Consider the following 17,873-nt stretch of genomic DNA (forward strand, 5'->3'; position numbering starts at 1 on the left):
GTGTCCGTCTTACATTTGCATTCCAATGAATTTTCTTCATATCCACTCCATTAGTTTTGATGTTACTTTCGGAATAATTTGCTTTGTTTTCTAAATAGCATTTTGATGCCTTCCAAAAAATACTATTATAAATGTTGGAAGAGTAATCACACAATATATTAACTATATGAATGACCAATCATAACATCAGATATTGGAAGAGTAATCACACAATAATACGAACATCAGATGATCAATTCATAACATTAAAATGTTTGCGTTGGCCCGAGTAAATCTCTATAGGTTCTTATTAAACAAGATGAGATTCACACTACTTTGATAGTCTCAAGACCTTTTTCTATAATCGTATGATGATATGATTAATTAATTAGAGATTAGGATTTTGCTTCTGTCGTAAAACAATGTTTGTTATCAAGTAATATGCTTAAGTTAACTGTAACAAATTAAAATCACTACCATCTTCCATCTACTAGGGTGTATAGTAATAGTATATAGGACTATTTCAATCCAAACAAAATTCGTAATTAAGCTAGTTTGACCCAGGATTAAAGTAAGTTTAGTGAACAAAAGTACTTAGGATTTAATAGTTTGTTTTTTCTTGTATCGTGTAAAACTAACTCTCGCTTATTATCGATTTTCAAATCAAAGTTATTGCACGGTGTCATTTACTAGTATAGAGTATAAACCACTCGATTAGAAACTTCAGTTAATAAAACAAGGTGCATAATACATAAGCTTAGCCAAAATCTACACATAAATTAACAAAAACAGAAAATGAAAAAATAAAGGTAGATGGAAGAGTTTTTTTTTTGCGCTTTTATCTTCTTGGCGTCTAATGAAGACAAGGTCCTTAATCCATTCAAATCTTGTTCACTAAATCCTAAGTACGTTTGTTGTGTTCCACAAATATTGGAACCAAAAACCAAAGGTATATCTTCTTCTTCACCTACCACTCTTTCCCACGAAAATAAAAAGCTTTGTTTATTTCCTGGTTACCGAGAAATAAATAACCCAATCTCCGAGGCGCTCTCAAAAGCCAGTTGAAACTGAAGGGACCAATTCAGAGGCCAAGAAGAATATAGTAGACCAGAGTTATGGGTAAAGCTATTAACATTCCAAATATGACCCTGCATCCATTTTCACAATCACACCCAACAATATTTGTTAATACTATATTGGAACATAAATATAAATGTCGTTGTAACATAAATAAGTTTGGAACTTACCCAGTGCTTAGAATCGTGGGATGCACATTGTACTCTTTTGCAAAGACAAACGGAACTATTCCTTGAGGCAAGGCAGCCTATAATTCATGCACTCAACATCATCATCATGACCATGTAATAGTTAATATAGACCTAGCTAGCTATATCATCATGTAACGATATAAATTTGTATACCTGGACGATGGCTATACGGAGAAGGTCCCCGTGTAACCCAATGGCAATCCCAGCAACAGCCATGATGGCCGGACCGGTTATAAATCTGACGGCCATGGCAAACATGGCGACGGAGTTCCCACAAGCAATGATTTTGGGTTGAAGTGCCATGAATAAACCTTAAAATTACACCAAAAATAAGCAATTCATTAATTAAGGGATTTGAGAAATTGACAGCAAGAGTTAGGTCAGCTACTTGGTGAGACCCAAATAAGTAGACACAGTCTGTGGGGACCGGACACACCAACATGTCTGGGTCAGAGGGTCAGGATTCGCTTTGGGTAAGTGCTTTGTACAGTTTATATGACTTTTACCAATTACAAGCTGGACAACTACGACTAATTAAACACCCAGACCCACCTTTGCATTAAATGAATCTTTTAACAGATAAGATGAGAACAAATTGGACCCAACTTTAAAGATTAGATCATCATCAAAACAAGTGTAGCTTTGCATGAAGCAAGGTTAGTAGTATTACCTAAGCTGAACATAGCCATTCCAAGACCAGCATCGGAGAGTATGGAGATGGATTGTTGTAGTATTTTTGGCATAGCCACATGCCACCTGCTTCCAAAATAACCCATACTCATTATTATTAGTCCCATTACAATTATTCCATGCACATATATGATTATATTCTTTCCTTTTATTATTATAGTATTTATCCATAAGATCGGTATGTAAGAAAATGATTGGACTGACTGACTGACTGACCGGTAAGCAACAAGAGCCCATATGAGACCGATTAGACTGGAGTATGTGTTTGGGTTTCTGATGAGTTTTCGCCACACCATTATCAGTATCAGTCTCGTCATCACACTTGTCGGCGGCATATGTGTTCCGTTGCCGCCTCCGCCGCCATCTCCACCAGCCGCCTCTAGCTCCGCCGTGGAATTAGACCCCACTTTATTCAGCCCTACTGTAGCTTTCTCTATCTCTCTTTCACCCTCCCCAATATCACCACCGCCGATATCATCACCACCACCTAACAAAAATCAGAATCAAGAATACACAAAAATTAGAATTTTTTGATTACATAATATTTGTATACTAATTATACTAATTAAATTAAACCAACCAACCTCTGGCATTACTCTTTCGAGGTTGATCAGAAACAACCATACGGATCTCCTTAGCACCTTGTTCAGATTGTTCCGTTGCCACGTGTTCACCTGCACCTCCGCCAAACACGTCGGAGACCGGCGAAGCGCTTGAGCTCCAAACAAACATGTGAAGCTCCTTAGCGTCATGGCTCGCTTTGTTATCCTTATCAAGCTGTTGTTGGTTTTCTTTAGGGGTTTTATTCGGTTTAGTTGAAACAGTCGTACCGGAGGAGAACTCCGGGTTCGGAGCCGGGTACGCCGGAGCAGAACTCGTGTTAGTGTTAGGGTAAAATCCATATTTCACGGCGTTGTTCTCTTCGAAATTCGAAGGCCGTGGAGTCGGACCACGAGAAGATTGAACAGAGTATAGATCCGCCGGACCAAAGTTGGAGAGCCTCCCGCCGGGAAATCCCATCACCGAGTAAAAATCAGAATGGTTAAAATTAGAACCTCTAGGAGTCGAACTAAGACTATAGATCTCAGCTCCGGTGAGATTAGAAGGCCGAGGAGTCATCATCAGTGACCGTCTCGACGCGTTTGATTTCCTCACCGTAACATGAAGCTTCCCGTCGTTTCCGATCTCAGCATCCGTCTCAAGAAAATCATGACCGTCGAGAGAAACGACGTCGGACTCAACTTTAAAGGAGACAATGGACGCACCAGTCTCAGGGAACTGCTCCATAATCAAAAGCTTAGCGCCACGGTACTCGAAGAGAAAGAGAAGGAGAGTGTACCAAATGATACACTGAAGAACAACGACTTGAACCATGAGAGAGCCAGCGTAAGTTCCGTACATGGCGATCAACAAAGGGATTCCCATGACAAGAGTGTTTGGGAGAGTGCTGAGAGAGAAGATGGTGATCATCCATTCCAAGCTACCGTTCTTGGTTAGATTAGCCCATAAACCAAGCAAGACGAGCATGATGATCTTTTGAAGCGTGTCGGCGGCGACGAAGCGGAAGTTCATGGCGTAAGGATCGTTGGTGGAGATGAAGTGGAAGGAGAGGAGAGGGACGGCGAAAATGGCGACGAAGCGATTGATGCCGGAGCACTGGTCAGGGGAGAATATCTTCCACCACTGCACGGATCCGTAGGCAAGAATCATGGCCACGTACAGTGGCACCACGGCGGTGAGGACGGTGTACAAGTCGTGCCACGTAATCATTTTTTACTTTTCCGGTGGGAAGAATAATAAAGAAACCGTTAAGAGAGAAAAGTACAGTAATACAGTATTTTTCAAGGATTCGGTGAAGGGACTTCATCATATATAGAGGCTTTGAGGCACTGACAGTGTCATCATCATCAGCACACGATTACGTTTTTAAGTTTAATTAATTATTTTTAAGTGAGAGATCAAATGGGTTTGTATGTATGTACGTAGTTGAGTGGGGACACGTGGCTAATCGCATGTGGGGGGAGTTTTCTGGCGGGACGTGGACAGTTTTATGGAATAGTCGTGCTTTTGCTACTATCTTATTATTACGAAAAAAGTGGTCAAGTTTTTGCACTTTTTAAAGTTGCCAGAAAAAAGTCATAGGGAATAATACGAATTACTGTGTCTAGTAATTTGAGTTTTGATACCAAATTGAATTAAACTGGGAGGGCAGCCACACAAAAATTACAAGAAGAGCAAATTAGTGTCATTAGTGTTTGGTCCAAGCACTGTTGGACCGTTGAATTTAATACACATTTATTCTCAAAACACTTCTCTATCCAATCCACCAACTCAGGAGCTTTCTCATTGACCAGCAGCTCAGCTTATTCTTCATTTAGAGGTCTATCAATTTGCTCCTCCTGGACTGTACTGAGTCTCAATATTGCTCTTCGCTTATCTGATTCTCAATGCAATAGCCACGAGTACCACTAAGCCTTGAATGGCGTTGCAATCGGAATAGTAGTCAAGAGAAGGCATAGTCAGACTTGTTCTTCAATATTCTCTTGCATTATTAACATGTAGTTAACATTTTGAGAAGCTGATCTGATGCATTCAGTAAGAATAACTGCAAATGAAAATAGGTTCTTTTTTGTAAAGTAAATTATTGGACACATATAACACATATGTTTTCAAAAGAAGAGTAGTAATTTGAGCTTATGAATTTTCCGAAAAAATTTCTCAATGTCATTCTTTGCTTTTACTATCTAGTTAAATACAGTTATGATCGGTTTCACTATCTCAAAAGGCACGTCGAACTTGTCTTCCAGCTCGTCTTGCCAATTAGTGACCCGTGATCGCTGATCTCATAGAATTTGTTGTGAATTCGATTAAATTTGATGAATCTCAAAATGCACAACTAAGAAAATATATATTTTTTGAGGCAAATACTTTTTATCCTCTAGGGTTTTTCATTCTTTTATTAACCGTGTGAATAATGAATTACAAATTCTACACTTATATATAGGTCTCAGGACATATAAATAAGGGATACTCACAAAAATGTCCCTTTTTCAATACCTTTTTTCAAAAATGCCCCATTTGGCTGTCCATTTTTAAAAATACCCCTTTTTATGTACAAAATGACTAAATTACCCTTCTTTTAATAAAAGATATCACAAATATATAAGAAAAACATGAGAATGTGCACACATCAAAATTACAAATTTGATTTTGTAAAAACTTGTAAAACCTTTAAAATACCTTGTAAAATTTTCTTGTACAAATTTTTCCCTCCAAAAATTTTTTTTTGCGGGAAAAGTGATTCCGCAATTTTTTTGGCATTACATTTTTGGCGTGAAAAATTTATAAGGTATTTTAAAGGTTTTTTACAGGGTATTTATAAGGTTCTACAATGTATTTTAAAAGGTTTTACAACGTATTTATAAGGTATTTATAAGATATTATAAGATTTTACAAGCTACTTTATAAGGTTTTACAAGTTTTTTATGAGGTTTTACAAGTTATAAATACCTTATAAACCTTATAAGTATCTTGTAAAACTTTTTAAAATACATTGTAAAACCTTACAAAACATCTGTAAGTACTCTGTAAAACCTTTAAAATACCTTGTAAATTTTTTCCGCCAAAAAAATTGCGGAATCACTTTTCCCGCAAAAAAATTTTTTGGGCGGGAAAATTTTTACGGGAAAATTTTACAAGGTATTTTAAAGGTTTTACAAGTTTTTACAAGTGTTTTGGTGGGAAAATTGCGGGATCACTTTTCCCGCCAAAAAATATTTTGTATTTTGTAGACCTAATTTTGTTTCAAATAAGGGTAAAATGGTCATTAAAAATTAAAAGAGGGCAACCTTAAAAATGGACTCTCAAATGGGACATTTTTGAAAAGGGGTATTGAAAAATGGGCATTTTTAACAATTTCTCTATAAATAATATAATTGAAACACGAGTATAACCCTGAAAACGGTACACGTCGATTTTGAGTCACTTTGAACACGATCTCCGGCTTTACGGGGTTTGAGCTTATTTTGGTTACTTCAAGTCTTCAACGTAGGGATCTTGAAACTTGAATTGGGTCTGGCTTTGATACCTTGGTAGTTAGGTTGTTAATAGATAAGCTCGAATCTTGGCGACCAAGGCCACAACCACCATAATACTGGTTTTAATCCGGGATGAGGCTTAGGTTCGAAGTCTGACACCAACAATATACTCAAACTCAACATGTTCGATAAATTAAATTAAAACTTATGTCGTAGCCAACTGAAGTAATGGCATCCAAATGAATTGGCGATAACAAATTATAGTTTCATTTCTCTCCACAATATTTATAAGTGTTATTGTAACAATGATTATTGCTTGGTAACCAAAATAGTCTTAGGAATATCATTCACAATTTTACAATTTTATCTGCTAATTATTGATAGGCCCGGCTCACTCATCGGTAAGACCCGGTGCTATACAAAAAAAAATCCTATCTTTAATAAAAAATTTATATATATATATATATATTTACAAAAAGTTATATTTCATAAATTATTTTGTATTTTATAGCTATTTGGACATGTTATTTTTGTTTATTAATTTTGGGCCTCAATATTACCTTTTAAAATAAAATTTTGGGACCTTTACATATAGATATTTTATAAAATTTCAGCATAATTAAATAATTAAATAATAAAAAAACTATGAATTTGGACCTTAAATTTGTTGGACCCGGTGCAAATGCACCACTTGCACATGCCAATAACCGGCCCTGATTATTGATAATTGATGTGTTACAGTCTTGCTGATAATGACCTTGAAACAGTCATAGTTAGCTCTCTTCCAGAACCTGTGATTTAGATAATCTTGCTCAAATTCAAAGGATCTCATTGATTAAGCACTTGATAATATCATTTGCCGTCCAAGATCATATTATTATTATTCCACCCGCATAAGACACCTCAATTATGACTACCAATCACATAGATACAATATCTTATGATCCTTTTTTTGTTCTTCTTTTCTAGAGACGAATAGAGTTTGACCCTAACACTACTTGATACTTGATACGACCCAATCATTAATCATGGGATGCTGCAAATTGTTTAAGAGAGTGAGTATTTGCGGACGAGGGGGTATATATATTTGTTAATTAACGACATATTTTCTAACTCACACCTAATCACATGGCGAAGACCGAAGAAACGAGAGCACGAGTGATCACAATCACCATTAATCGTTTTTTTTTTGTTCTTTACATAAACTACAAATAAACTAGCTAGCATTCAAACACATATTATAGTATCAAGATTACGATGATATAAATAGAATTATAGACCCTTGGATAGAAAAGTATAGAGTTTGGCGTACCCAGAGCCGGCCCAACAAATTTATGGGCCACAAGCAACAATTTTTTTTTGGACCTATAAAATTAATAAGCTAAAAAAAACTGAAAGTTTTATAAAGAGCAATAATGAAGCTTCGAAGCCTGCACCAATTTTCTCCATTAACTTAAACGTAACCACCTGAACTAAAGGATACTTTGTTAAAATTGGAGGCTGAAAATTTACTTATATTTAAGAGGGCCACAAGCTGATGCTTCATCAGCCTGTCCCTAAGGCCGGCTCTGGGCGTACCTACAAGATCAATGCTCTTTTCGTATGCTTGTAATACTAATATATAATAAACACATGCAAGTTCGTTCGTTAGATATAATATCTCACTATGGATCAAATCTTATGGTAAGACACAATGATCTGGATTCTGGTCCCATGCATAAGAAAAGATCACAGCTGTGATTTTCTCAAAACGAAAAAGAGATAAAGCGTCCTTATTATTCCTTAAGCAGACGCTGATGGGTTTAACAAACCAATGAGAGGGGTACGTATGTCTTGATCAAGTCTGGTGTCTCGAAATAAAGATACCATAATGATATCACGTGACGCGCACATGGTCCATTCCCATACATGCCTTTCTACCTCCCGCCGGGTCGTCCCCGTCGCTACCAAACCCCAAGGCCTCAAAAACTTTTTGTATTCAGTTCCCAATTTTTTTTTCTTTTTCTATGAATGTAGATTTTGGGTAAAATCCTTTAGTACGTTTACGTACTTTAGAACCTAGGGTTGAAAACTTGAATGTAAAATTAACGATGGCACATAAACGTAAAAGAGTCATTTTCCCCTCTAAGTATTGATATTTGATGAATAATGACCATACATCAGATGTTACTTTTTTATTTTTTTTGAATCTAATGTTAAATTATATTCAAAGAAAAAATATCGTTTGTACAACTAGTGCAACGTTTGTCTGATGTTTAAAATATGTAAAGCTGAAACTCAAAGAAACTCAAAGAAACTCAAAACCTTGATTCAAACCACCTTTGTAGCCCGTTGTCGTATCTTCGATCTCCCAGAAGTTTAATAGCCGAAAGAGTGTTCCGAGTGTGCTTGTCAATCCAAGCAACTAGTTGACTTGCCGAGTTATGAGGTTCTCCATGCCTTCTACCATTCCGCTCTCGCCAAATTGTGTAAACGGATGCTTGAAGGATGTAACGTGCCAAAAAACTCTCGATTCGGTTGTGTTGCATATTGGAGATATAGGAAATGAGGGAGTGACAGTCCGTTGAGTACCTTGTTTTGAAAATGTGCTTAACCAAAGCAGCCCAAATCTCTGACCCATAGCCGCATTGAAAGAAAAGATGGTCTCGGGTTTCTAAGTCGTTATTGCAAAGCACACATCCCACTTGAGAACCCGTGTTCCATTTGTCGATTCTATCCCCTGTTGCAAGCCTGTTAAGGACTGCGAGCCAAACACAAAAAGAGTATTTGGGAGTTGCATGGGGGAACCAAACTCCCTTGTGCCATGTAACTTCATTTGATGTGGTTCTGATTCTGTTCCATGTATCTTTAGTTGAGAAACAGTCTTTGAATGTGTCGTTATTGCCTCGCCAGAGCACTACATCATTGTCCTCTGTCCGTCATTCTCTTGCTACCTGAAGAGCCTCTTCGATTTGGTTTAGAGGTTCTGTCTGATGCCTTCTTATTCGGCGGGTAGACCAAGCCTCTGCGACAGTGAGGCTTCTATTTATTCCCAGATCAATTACTCCTCTATCTCTTGTCACCTCCATTAGTCTCCCACTACAAGAAAACATGTAATTAGCGACCACACATTAAGTAGCGTAGTAGTCGCTAAACCTATTAAGACGACAGTTTGGCGACTAAAACACGTAGTCGGTAAACCTTGCGTCGCTAAATTTATGAGTCGCCAAACAGTCGCCATTTAGCGACTGAATAACTACTAAATTATGTGCCGTTATTTAGTCGCCTAACAGTCGCCAAATTAGCGACTGTTTGGAGACATTATTGCCACTACATAGTGACTCTTTGGCGACTATTTGGTGACTGATATAGCGACTGTTTTGCCACCATATGGCGTCTGTTTAGTTTAAGTATTGGTGACTGAAATGCAACTAATTGACGACTGATTACAGGTTTAATTATCAATTTTACATTCTAATTTATGGAATCCTAAATTTAAAAAAACTATATTTAACAAACAAAGAACCTTGATTCAAACACACAACATAATTCAAACATGTTCACAACATAATATTCAAGCTACATAATATCAAGTTTTTAAGTTTAGACAAGAAAAGCAACTAAAGGAAGGGGAGATGAGATGTTCACTCCTAGGCTTGATCTTGTGAAGCATTAGCAGTCTGGAACTCTTCTGTTTGATCTTCTGAAGCAGACTCGAGAAAGGCGAAAAACTTGGGGTCAGTTTTGGTCAAGTACTTCTTCACCATCCTCAAGTGTTTGATCTCTGCTTGTTGCTCATTAGCAACACGCTTGATCTCTGCTTGCTCAGCTTTCACCCGCAATGCCTCTGCCTCCCGATGTGCTTGGAGAGTCGCTTGTTCTTCTATCTTGCGGTTGGCTTCCTCAAGCTGTGACTGCAAGGAAGTGAAAGCAGAACTGCTTCCTGGGTACTTCCGCTTCCCATTGATGTACCTCCCTAAGCTTCCCATTCCGAAGTATACCCCTCTCTCGTTTGTGACAGTTGACTGCAAAAAAAAGACAAGAGGATTAGTTCTTAAAAGATGAAGTAAGTGATAATAATAAAAAAAAAGAGGATCAACCACATTACCAGAAGGAAGATCTCATCATCCTCCTCTTGAGATAGTTCTGATCGACGGGATGTACCATCAGACCCTTCATCATTCACAAGGGCAGCCAACTTAGCTTCCTTGTTCTTCAAATATGCCTCATGAATTTCCTGCGCCTTCCTATCAACAAAACTCCCATCTTTTTTGGTATGAGTCCTAATGAATATCTCACCAAAAGTAGGTGGTCTTCCCAGCTCAATTTCCTGAAATGTTGTTCACAAAAAAATTCAAATTCTTAAGGAAAACCATTATGTAAATAAACAAGAGTGCTTGATGTAACTTACCATCTCTTGCTCGATTTGTAAGAAAGACTTTGGCCCCGATACATGCTTGTGAGGACCAAGACCATTACGGTCAGACATTCGAGCTGCTGATGTGGTTGAACTCTTGGCAAGTGCTTCTTCTGTGTCCCAATACTCACACATTTCCTTCCACAATGTCTTCTCAATCCATGGCGGTCTCTCAGTGGCTCGTTTTGAGCAAGCCTTAGAAACCATGTCCTTCATACGCAGCTGACATATTTTGTAGAATTTCTCTTCAATTACACCGGTCAGTGATGGATGCCATGTGTGTGTTTTCTACAAAACAAGAGGAGAGTTTGATGTTAGTGATCAAACAACCAAACCAAACCAAATGGATACAGACAATAGAAGTTAATTTACCGCGAATTCGAGGAAGTATTTGTGTCTTCTTTCAGTAGGTACACAGCTCCAATTGTAATATGGCCCATTAAACTTGTTTGTGAATACCTTTGTGATCTTCCGGGTCAGCTTACCATTGTCGTGACCAAACCTACAATTACATAAACCAATTAGCAAGCTTTATACACACATAATCCTAATCTACTCAACTTACCATACACACACATATTACTCAATATTAACCCTAAACCTAATATACTCAGCTTACCATATACACACCTAATCTACTTAGCAGATACACACACACATTACTCAATATTAACCCTAAACCTAATCTACTCAGCTTACCAATAGGTTCCAGGCTCAAATGTGGGAGAGATGACCGTTGTAAACTTCTCACGTCCTGGCTGAAGAAGCAACTCATGGAGAGTAGCAAGCGAATCTTCAGGAAGAGTTGATTCCCTTTCATAATTAGCCTCAGCTTCCTCATCTTCATCTTCTTCCGCATGTGAGTTTTGAGCTTGAGAGCTGTGATGTGATACAGAGGCTCGAGGTGGAGGATTTGACGCCTGCCGAGGTGGAGGATTGGAGGCTTCCGGTTGAACCGACGCTGGAGACTGATTGGAGGCTTCCCGTTGAACCGGCGCTGGAGACTGATTGTAAGCTTCCCGTTGAACCGGCGCTGGAGACTGATTGGAGGCTAGACGATGAACAGATCCTCCAGATCTAGGTTGAGTCGATCCGGATGCTCGAAATGGAGTCGAGCCAGATCCGCGAGGAGATCCTTCACCTGACTGGAAAAGTTGCGTCGGAGGAGGATAGTCCCTGATGGTTGGACCCGTTGGAGGTTGTGCAATCGGCTCTTGTTCAGAATCTTGAAGTGGGGCTTGACGATTCGCCGGCGTGAACTCGTAATGGCTGGGAAGACCCCTAGGTCTTCGATTCAAGGTCTTCGATTCAACTCGTACAGGCTGGGAAGAAGTGGGTCGATTTTGGGGGGGAATCTTCGATCCCCTTCCTCTCTTGCCTTTTCCACCACGAGTCTTCATCATTCAAGCGTTCAATGGAGAGATTGAGAGGATTGATGAAGAATTAGGATCGAATCGAGAGAGAAGGAAAGGGGAATTGGGTTAGGGTTCGTCGGGTTCGTCGAGAGAGAAGAAAAGGGGATTAGGGTTAGGGTTTCGCGACTCCGAGTTTATATACTCCGAGCTTAATGGGCTAAAATTACTGGATCAAGCCCGTAAAATCCCAATTAATTGCCCAAATAAAATAAATGAGTCGCTAAATAGTAGCTGTAACTGGCGACCTATTAGCGACTACGTTAATCAGTCTCACATTAAAGACTGATTAGCGACTAATGTTTAATATAGACTACTTAGTCGCTAATACGTCCCTAATTAGTCGCCAAATTTAACGACTACATATTCAGTCGCCGAATTAAGTCGCTAATACCGTGTTTTCTTGTAGTGTCCCTAACTCCGACCAATTGTCATACCAAAAAGAGGTGGCTTCTCCATTTCTAACATCCACCTTACAGAATGTTTGTGCCGTCGCTCTGTACTTGAGCAGTTTTTGCCAAATCCAAGACCCCAAAACAGAGCTCTCTTTCACTGACCAAAAAGAATTTTGTCGTAGAAGGTTTGTTTCTGTCCACTTAACCCATAAAGAGCTGCTGCGGGAGACAATACGCCAGATCAATTTCAAACAACAAACCTCATTAGCTTCACGTACAGAGTGACGTATTGTCTCCCGCAGAGCGTATTGTCTGAGTACAGATGTTACTTTATTAAACACAACGATTGAGTCTACTTTAGTCTTTATGCAAGCGTGCGATAGTTACTTGTCTAGTTAAGACTGCTAAAACTTATTAAGGGCCTGACTGGTTTAAACGTAGTGGTTGCGGTTGCGGTTGCGGGAGTTTGCGGAAGCGGGCGGTTGCGGTTTCAAGCGTTACCAAGCGTTTTGAAAGACTGGTTTAGCGTTTGAAAATGGATGCGTTTGCGGGAATTTTATGACTGGTAAACCAGCGGGTGCGGTAGCATTTAAATAAAAAATGACCAAAAAAAAATATATATTACAAAAAAAGACATAAAAACACCAATATATTATTATGATAATATTAGAAAAATTGAACATACTTAATAATTAAAAACGTAAATAAAATACTAAATAATTATTCAAAAATAAAGAAATTTTGTAATAAGATAGTACTTTATGCTGGTTTAACACCAAACATTGCATCAAGTAATGAGACAAACTGTAAATAACGTTGAATTCAATCAAAAAGCAAGTGATTTTCTATTCGAGAAAACAAATCGAAACATATATTAAATCAAAAAGCAAAGCAATACATAATGAAAAGAAGAAAAACGATACAATGAAAAATATTCAAATAGTTACACATGAGGTGATGAATGAATAAAAGGATTTATGATACTTACGTTTGGTTCTTGATTTTCATCGGTTTGGGTGGAAGACATTGAGAAAATAAGGTTTTAGAATATCGATTAGGGTTTCCGATGAGAACGTGATACAAAGATGAAAGATATATATAGGATTAATATATTTTATAATAATTATAAGTAAATGTTTGATTTTTTTTTTTCTAAACCCAACCGCTATCGCCCGCAACCGCAAACGCTTGCGGGAAGGAGCTTTTGAAATTCAGCGATTTCGAGCGGTTTGTAGCGGTACAGAGCGGTTTCTATGATTGGTACCAACCGCTAACAACCGCAAACGACCGCTAGCAACCGCTAGGAGGGTGCTAGCAGGAGAACCAATCAAGCTCCAAGTACATACGTTGCTTGCCGTTTTGCGCCATTATCGGACGACCAATAATGATTGCAGGCCTCTAACATAACACCTGGCCCAAACTATGATCACAGCTATAAGCCTATAATGCAACTATTAGATAGAAATCAGAAATGGGGCATTTTATCATAACGGCCTGCTAAAAACATAAGTGGGCCTCTTTAGTTTTTGTTAAACCCAGTAACCGGTCGAGCGAGGAAGATGCAAATCCACAGATTTGTTTTCTAAAAATGACATAACAGCTGACACAATATTTCTGCATTTATATAGAGGGTTTCTATAAATAATGACATAACAGCTGTGACTGGATTTGGTACGAGTCGTTGGAGTTAGGGTAGAATCATTATTTCGTGGGCTTTCTACCGTCGAAACCCAACAATTGCTAGTTGGAGTACTAAAACTCAACAATTGGCCTTTAGCTAGTAGGATTTTGTGATAATAATTTGAGATTTAATTTTTTGTACATCTTATTTTGTTTCAAACAAAATTAAGGATATTGGATTTCTGGTTATAAAAATTAATAATAGTATTTACAAAAAGTTGTTGAAGGAACAGAGTCTCAGTCTCTTAGTACTAAAATATTTACACGAAATCATGTGATCGTCAATTTTTTCTGAGCCCAAGGGTTGACTTTCGTTGACTTCTAAACCATACTCCAGTCCAGTGTCTAAGATACATAAATCAATGATCACGCTCTTGCGGCGGAAACGTTTTCTTGGCCGGAACCGGCACCACCGCCCTCGAAGGGCTCGCTGCAGTGGTAACTCGCTCGCAGCGGGGACACATAGTGAGGCTCGAGGCAGAGTTCACTGTTGTTGGGCCAACCTTCATGGCTCTAAGCTCTTCTACTTCTCTATGGAGCCTGTGGTTTTGCTCCGTTAATGAACCAAACCACCTTTTGAGGTACTCGCATTCCATCTCGGTTTGCTTCAATTTGCTCCTAAACCAAACAAATCCAAAATCGGTACGATGCGATTTATTTATTTTTGACATATAAACACATTAAACTCATAGATGTTTTTTCACAACTTGTTAGTTTATAACATGCAAGCAAGGATCAAATGCTCGTCGACGATGCATATACATAAAAATATATTTAAAAAATCATGGAAATGAAAACGCAGGAACTGCCGAATGAATTATGAGTCAAAGGGCATTGATGAGAAAGTAAGTACACAAGGCAGAAAAAAAGAAAACACATTGATTGATTTACTTGAAATTTATAAAATTTAATAAATCTAAAACATATAAATAATTGAGATAAAAAGAGGCTATAAAATATATTTATTAAAAAGGGTGTGGTTATGATTATAGTTATTATAACTTATAATTCGGGAAACCGTCATAATATTAATAGTAATACGACCAATGTTGAAACTCTTCTTATTTATTGCACCATATGTACCTTTCCCATCTGTTCACAATTATTGTGGGATCCAAATAAATTAACTCTTTATATATTGAGTCTATAAAAGACAAGACATTCTAACCAATTTAGCTTTGCTTTTTCGGTTTGAATAACAAATTAACAATGATCACTAACGGATTATCTAGATTGAATTAATAATATATGTTATAGACATGAACAAAATATATTCATGCAGAAACTAAAGACATATATATACCTATCGTTACCAGGAAATTGTAATAAACGACTGATGAGTTCATGAAACATCGAGTCATTGACACGTGAATATTTAGGTATATGAATTAATGTATACACGTATCGTATTGACGTACAGGGGCCAAAGTGTTTTGTAAAACTGGCTCCAAGTTACATCACACATTAAACGTGTAATGGATATCACAATTGGCGGCTCCGAATGCTGTTGTCACTTGTGAAAGTAACCATGCAACAACACATATGTACGTGATGTTGATATATAAAACTACTTCAACATTAATTAATATATTACTTTTTATTATTATGTGTGATTAATTGAGTGGCTGTTAATCTATTTCCGTAATTCCTTTGACTTCAAAAATAGGAATTGACATTTTCCTTCTATATGTGTAACAACAACTAAACAAGTGGTGACTCTTCAAGAATTTAAGAAGGACCTAGAAGGAAAACATTATAAAATAAATATTTGATGGAGGAATTAATGAGAAATAATTTATGAAAAGGACAAGATTAACTTTATATTATTTAAGGGTACGACTTATATATGTTAACGGGGTGGGTCGAATCCGATTCAGATTTCATTTTTTCTGCTTTATTTTTATATTCCGTCAACGTTTAACGCTTATATTTGTGAACTCTCTCGTTAATCATCAACCACCCGCTTATTATTTTAACCTTATTTATACTCAGATATTTATTCACCAGTGATGTAAAAAACAAAAGTTGGTTTAGAAAAAAAAAGGAAAATAAAATCGTACCTTGCTCTACGGTTTTGAAACCAAACTTCAATTTGTCTTGGCCGTAGCATCAAATGCTTGGCAAGTGCTTCCTTTTGTTTCTACATTTTACAAAATAAAATAAAATAGAGAAACATTCAATACAATTCTTTTTGTTCTAAAAATATAAATAAAGATATAAAAACAGAAGTAATTATGTTTTATTGTGAATAATAAATTACGGGATTAAGGGTATGATTCTGTCTGAAACTATCTTCAAGAAGACGTGACTGTTCTCTGGTTAGACGAAGTTTCTTTCGCGGAGGAGCAGAGCCATCGTGACTGAATTCTTCATCGTCTCCGTCTTCAGACGACGGCAATCGATTCATGTCTAGCTTTAGCTGGTCTCTTCCTCCGCCACTTCCTTCATCTGAAACTTATTGCGTATATAAATTATATTAACAACGACAAAACGAAAATTTGTGATCAAAGAGAAAATAAGACGATGAAAAAACTGAATATCTTTTTTTTTTATTGTTGTCGATATCAGTTTTAAGATTTTGAAAAAACTGATATGGTTTTTCCATGTAAAATAAGAAAACAGATAATCTGATAATCAAACAAAAGAAACATAGAATACAAACACAAGCCTCATAAATATATACTTGTGCATATAGTTGTTTATTTTGATTATATAAATAATATATATTCTAGTGTAAATATGTGTGTAAAGCTTACCGGAGGGAGGGGAGGAAGAGAAGCCTGGAACGGAGATAGTAAGATCCAAGTTTGAAGAGTTTTCGGGTAAAATCGCCATTATATTGATCAATTAATTTTAGGGTTCTTAAGAGGATCGAAGAAGAAAAGGGTAAAGTTTGAGAGGAAAACTCTCAGTTTAATAGTATAAAAGAGACAAACTTGAAGCGTGACGATGCCTTTACATTTATACATACACACGCATGCGTAATCCATAGATCGAGCATATAGTGCTATATGTATATACGTACGTATATCATTGTCGTCATATGTACGTAAATAGTAGTTTAATTTTATCATAAAAACAAAGTAATTAAGGAGAAAATATTAAGATGCGTTTGGTATCATCAACCTATAAAATTATTTTAACAAGTTTTTTTTAGATAGTATGAAAAATTGTTTTTAAATCAAAAATCTAAAATTTTTGAGTCAGTACTATTGAATATACAATATAGTAGTAATAAATAGAAGGAGCGGGGGCCGTTGACTGAAGTCCGCCGGTCAAAGGAGGAATTATGAGAAGAGTCGTCGGATAAGTACCACGTGTCAATCAGTAAATCAATGGTGGAGTAAATGCTGACTCCGTGTGGGAAACTAACCAGCAGGTTTTCTCTTTGTTTTATTGATTTCTTTTTTTAATTAATTTGCCATTTATTACTTTTTATTTGTTTTTAATTTTAGTTTTTATGATCGATTCTCTCCTTTTTCCGTAGGAACCTGAGTCGGTCCAAATATTGAGACCCCTGAAGAACTCTTCTTACTCTATACGCCTCCACATTCCATTATCTCCCACTAATTTATTATTTATTTTACGTTTTTTTTGTTTCACTTTTTGTACAAGCATATAGGTTATATAGATGATCGTGCTTGTTATTAATGGGAGAGTGAGAAATAATACTATATAACTGGTGAAAATTATTGAGATAGAAACGCATATTCAATAATCCTAATTGCTTACATTAACTTGGGTTTGTTGAATTTTTGTTCGGTTTAAAGTAGACGCATTTAAGACATCATATGAATTTGTTTCCAGATTCAGTAATAGCTTATATTAACTCTGGGTCAATGTCCACCGGCTAACCATGGAAACATCTAACGTTCCATCTATGATTTTAAAGTCAATTTTTGTAACGTTTCTTTATTTACTCTATAACTATTTTGACTAAAATAGTTTAATAAAAAAAGTTTTCTTTTTTTTTGTATGTATGTTTTTGTTCCTACAATTGAACCACACACATTATA

At 36.9% G+C, this 17,873-nt stretch overlaps 2 protein-coding genes across 2 annotated transcripts; both read right to left on the bottom strand.

Annotated features, from left to right (window-relative positions):
- Nucleotides 1-664: 664 nt before the first annotated feature.
- LOC9312816 (auxin efflux carrier component 4) lies at nucleotides 665-3,834 on the bottom strand. The gene is made up of 6 exons (XM_021025453.1): nucleotides 2,522-3,834; nucleotides 2,154-2,424; nucleotides 1,918-2,003; nucleotides 1,401-1,558; nucleotides 1,227-1,303; nucleotides 665-1,127 (listed from the first exon to the last, which is right to left on the bottom strand). Exons 1-6 carry the CDS (start codon nucleotides 3,705-3,707, stop codon nucleotides 1,061-1,063), a joined length of 1,845 nt encoding a protein of 614 aa, XP_020881112.1. The 5' UTR covers nucleotides 3,708-3,834; the 3' UTR covers nucleotides 665-1,060.
- A 10,188-nt stretch (nucleotides 3,835-14,022) lies between these two features.
- On the bottom strand, nucleotides 14,023-17,055 carry LOC9312818 (homeobox-leucine zipper protein ATHB-17). Its single transcript, XM_002876704.2, is given in 5 exon segments — nucleotides 14,023-14,475; nucleotides 15,918-15,997; nucleotides 16,118-16,305; nucleotides 16,614-16,712; nucleotides 16,715-17,055. Coding segments are annotated over 5 exon segments (843 nt in total). The 5' UTR covers nucleotides 16,932-17,055; the 3' UTR covers nucleotides 14,023-14,216.
- Between the last annotated feature and the right edge of the window lie 818 nt (nucleotides 17,056-17,873).

Source organism: Arabidopsis lyrata (genome assembly GCF_000004255.2).
Source record: "Arabidopsis lyrata subsp. lyrata unplaced genomic scaffold ARALYscaffold_5, whole genome shotgun sequence".
Classification (NCBI taxonomy): domain Eukaryota; kingdom Viridiplantae; phylum Streptophyta; class Magnoliopsida; order Brassicales; family Brassicaceae; genus Arabidopsis; species Arabidopsis lyrata.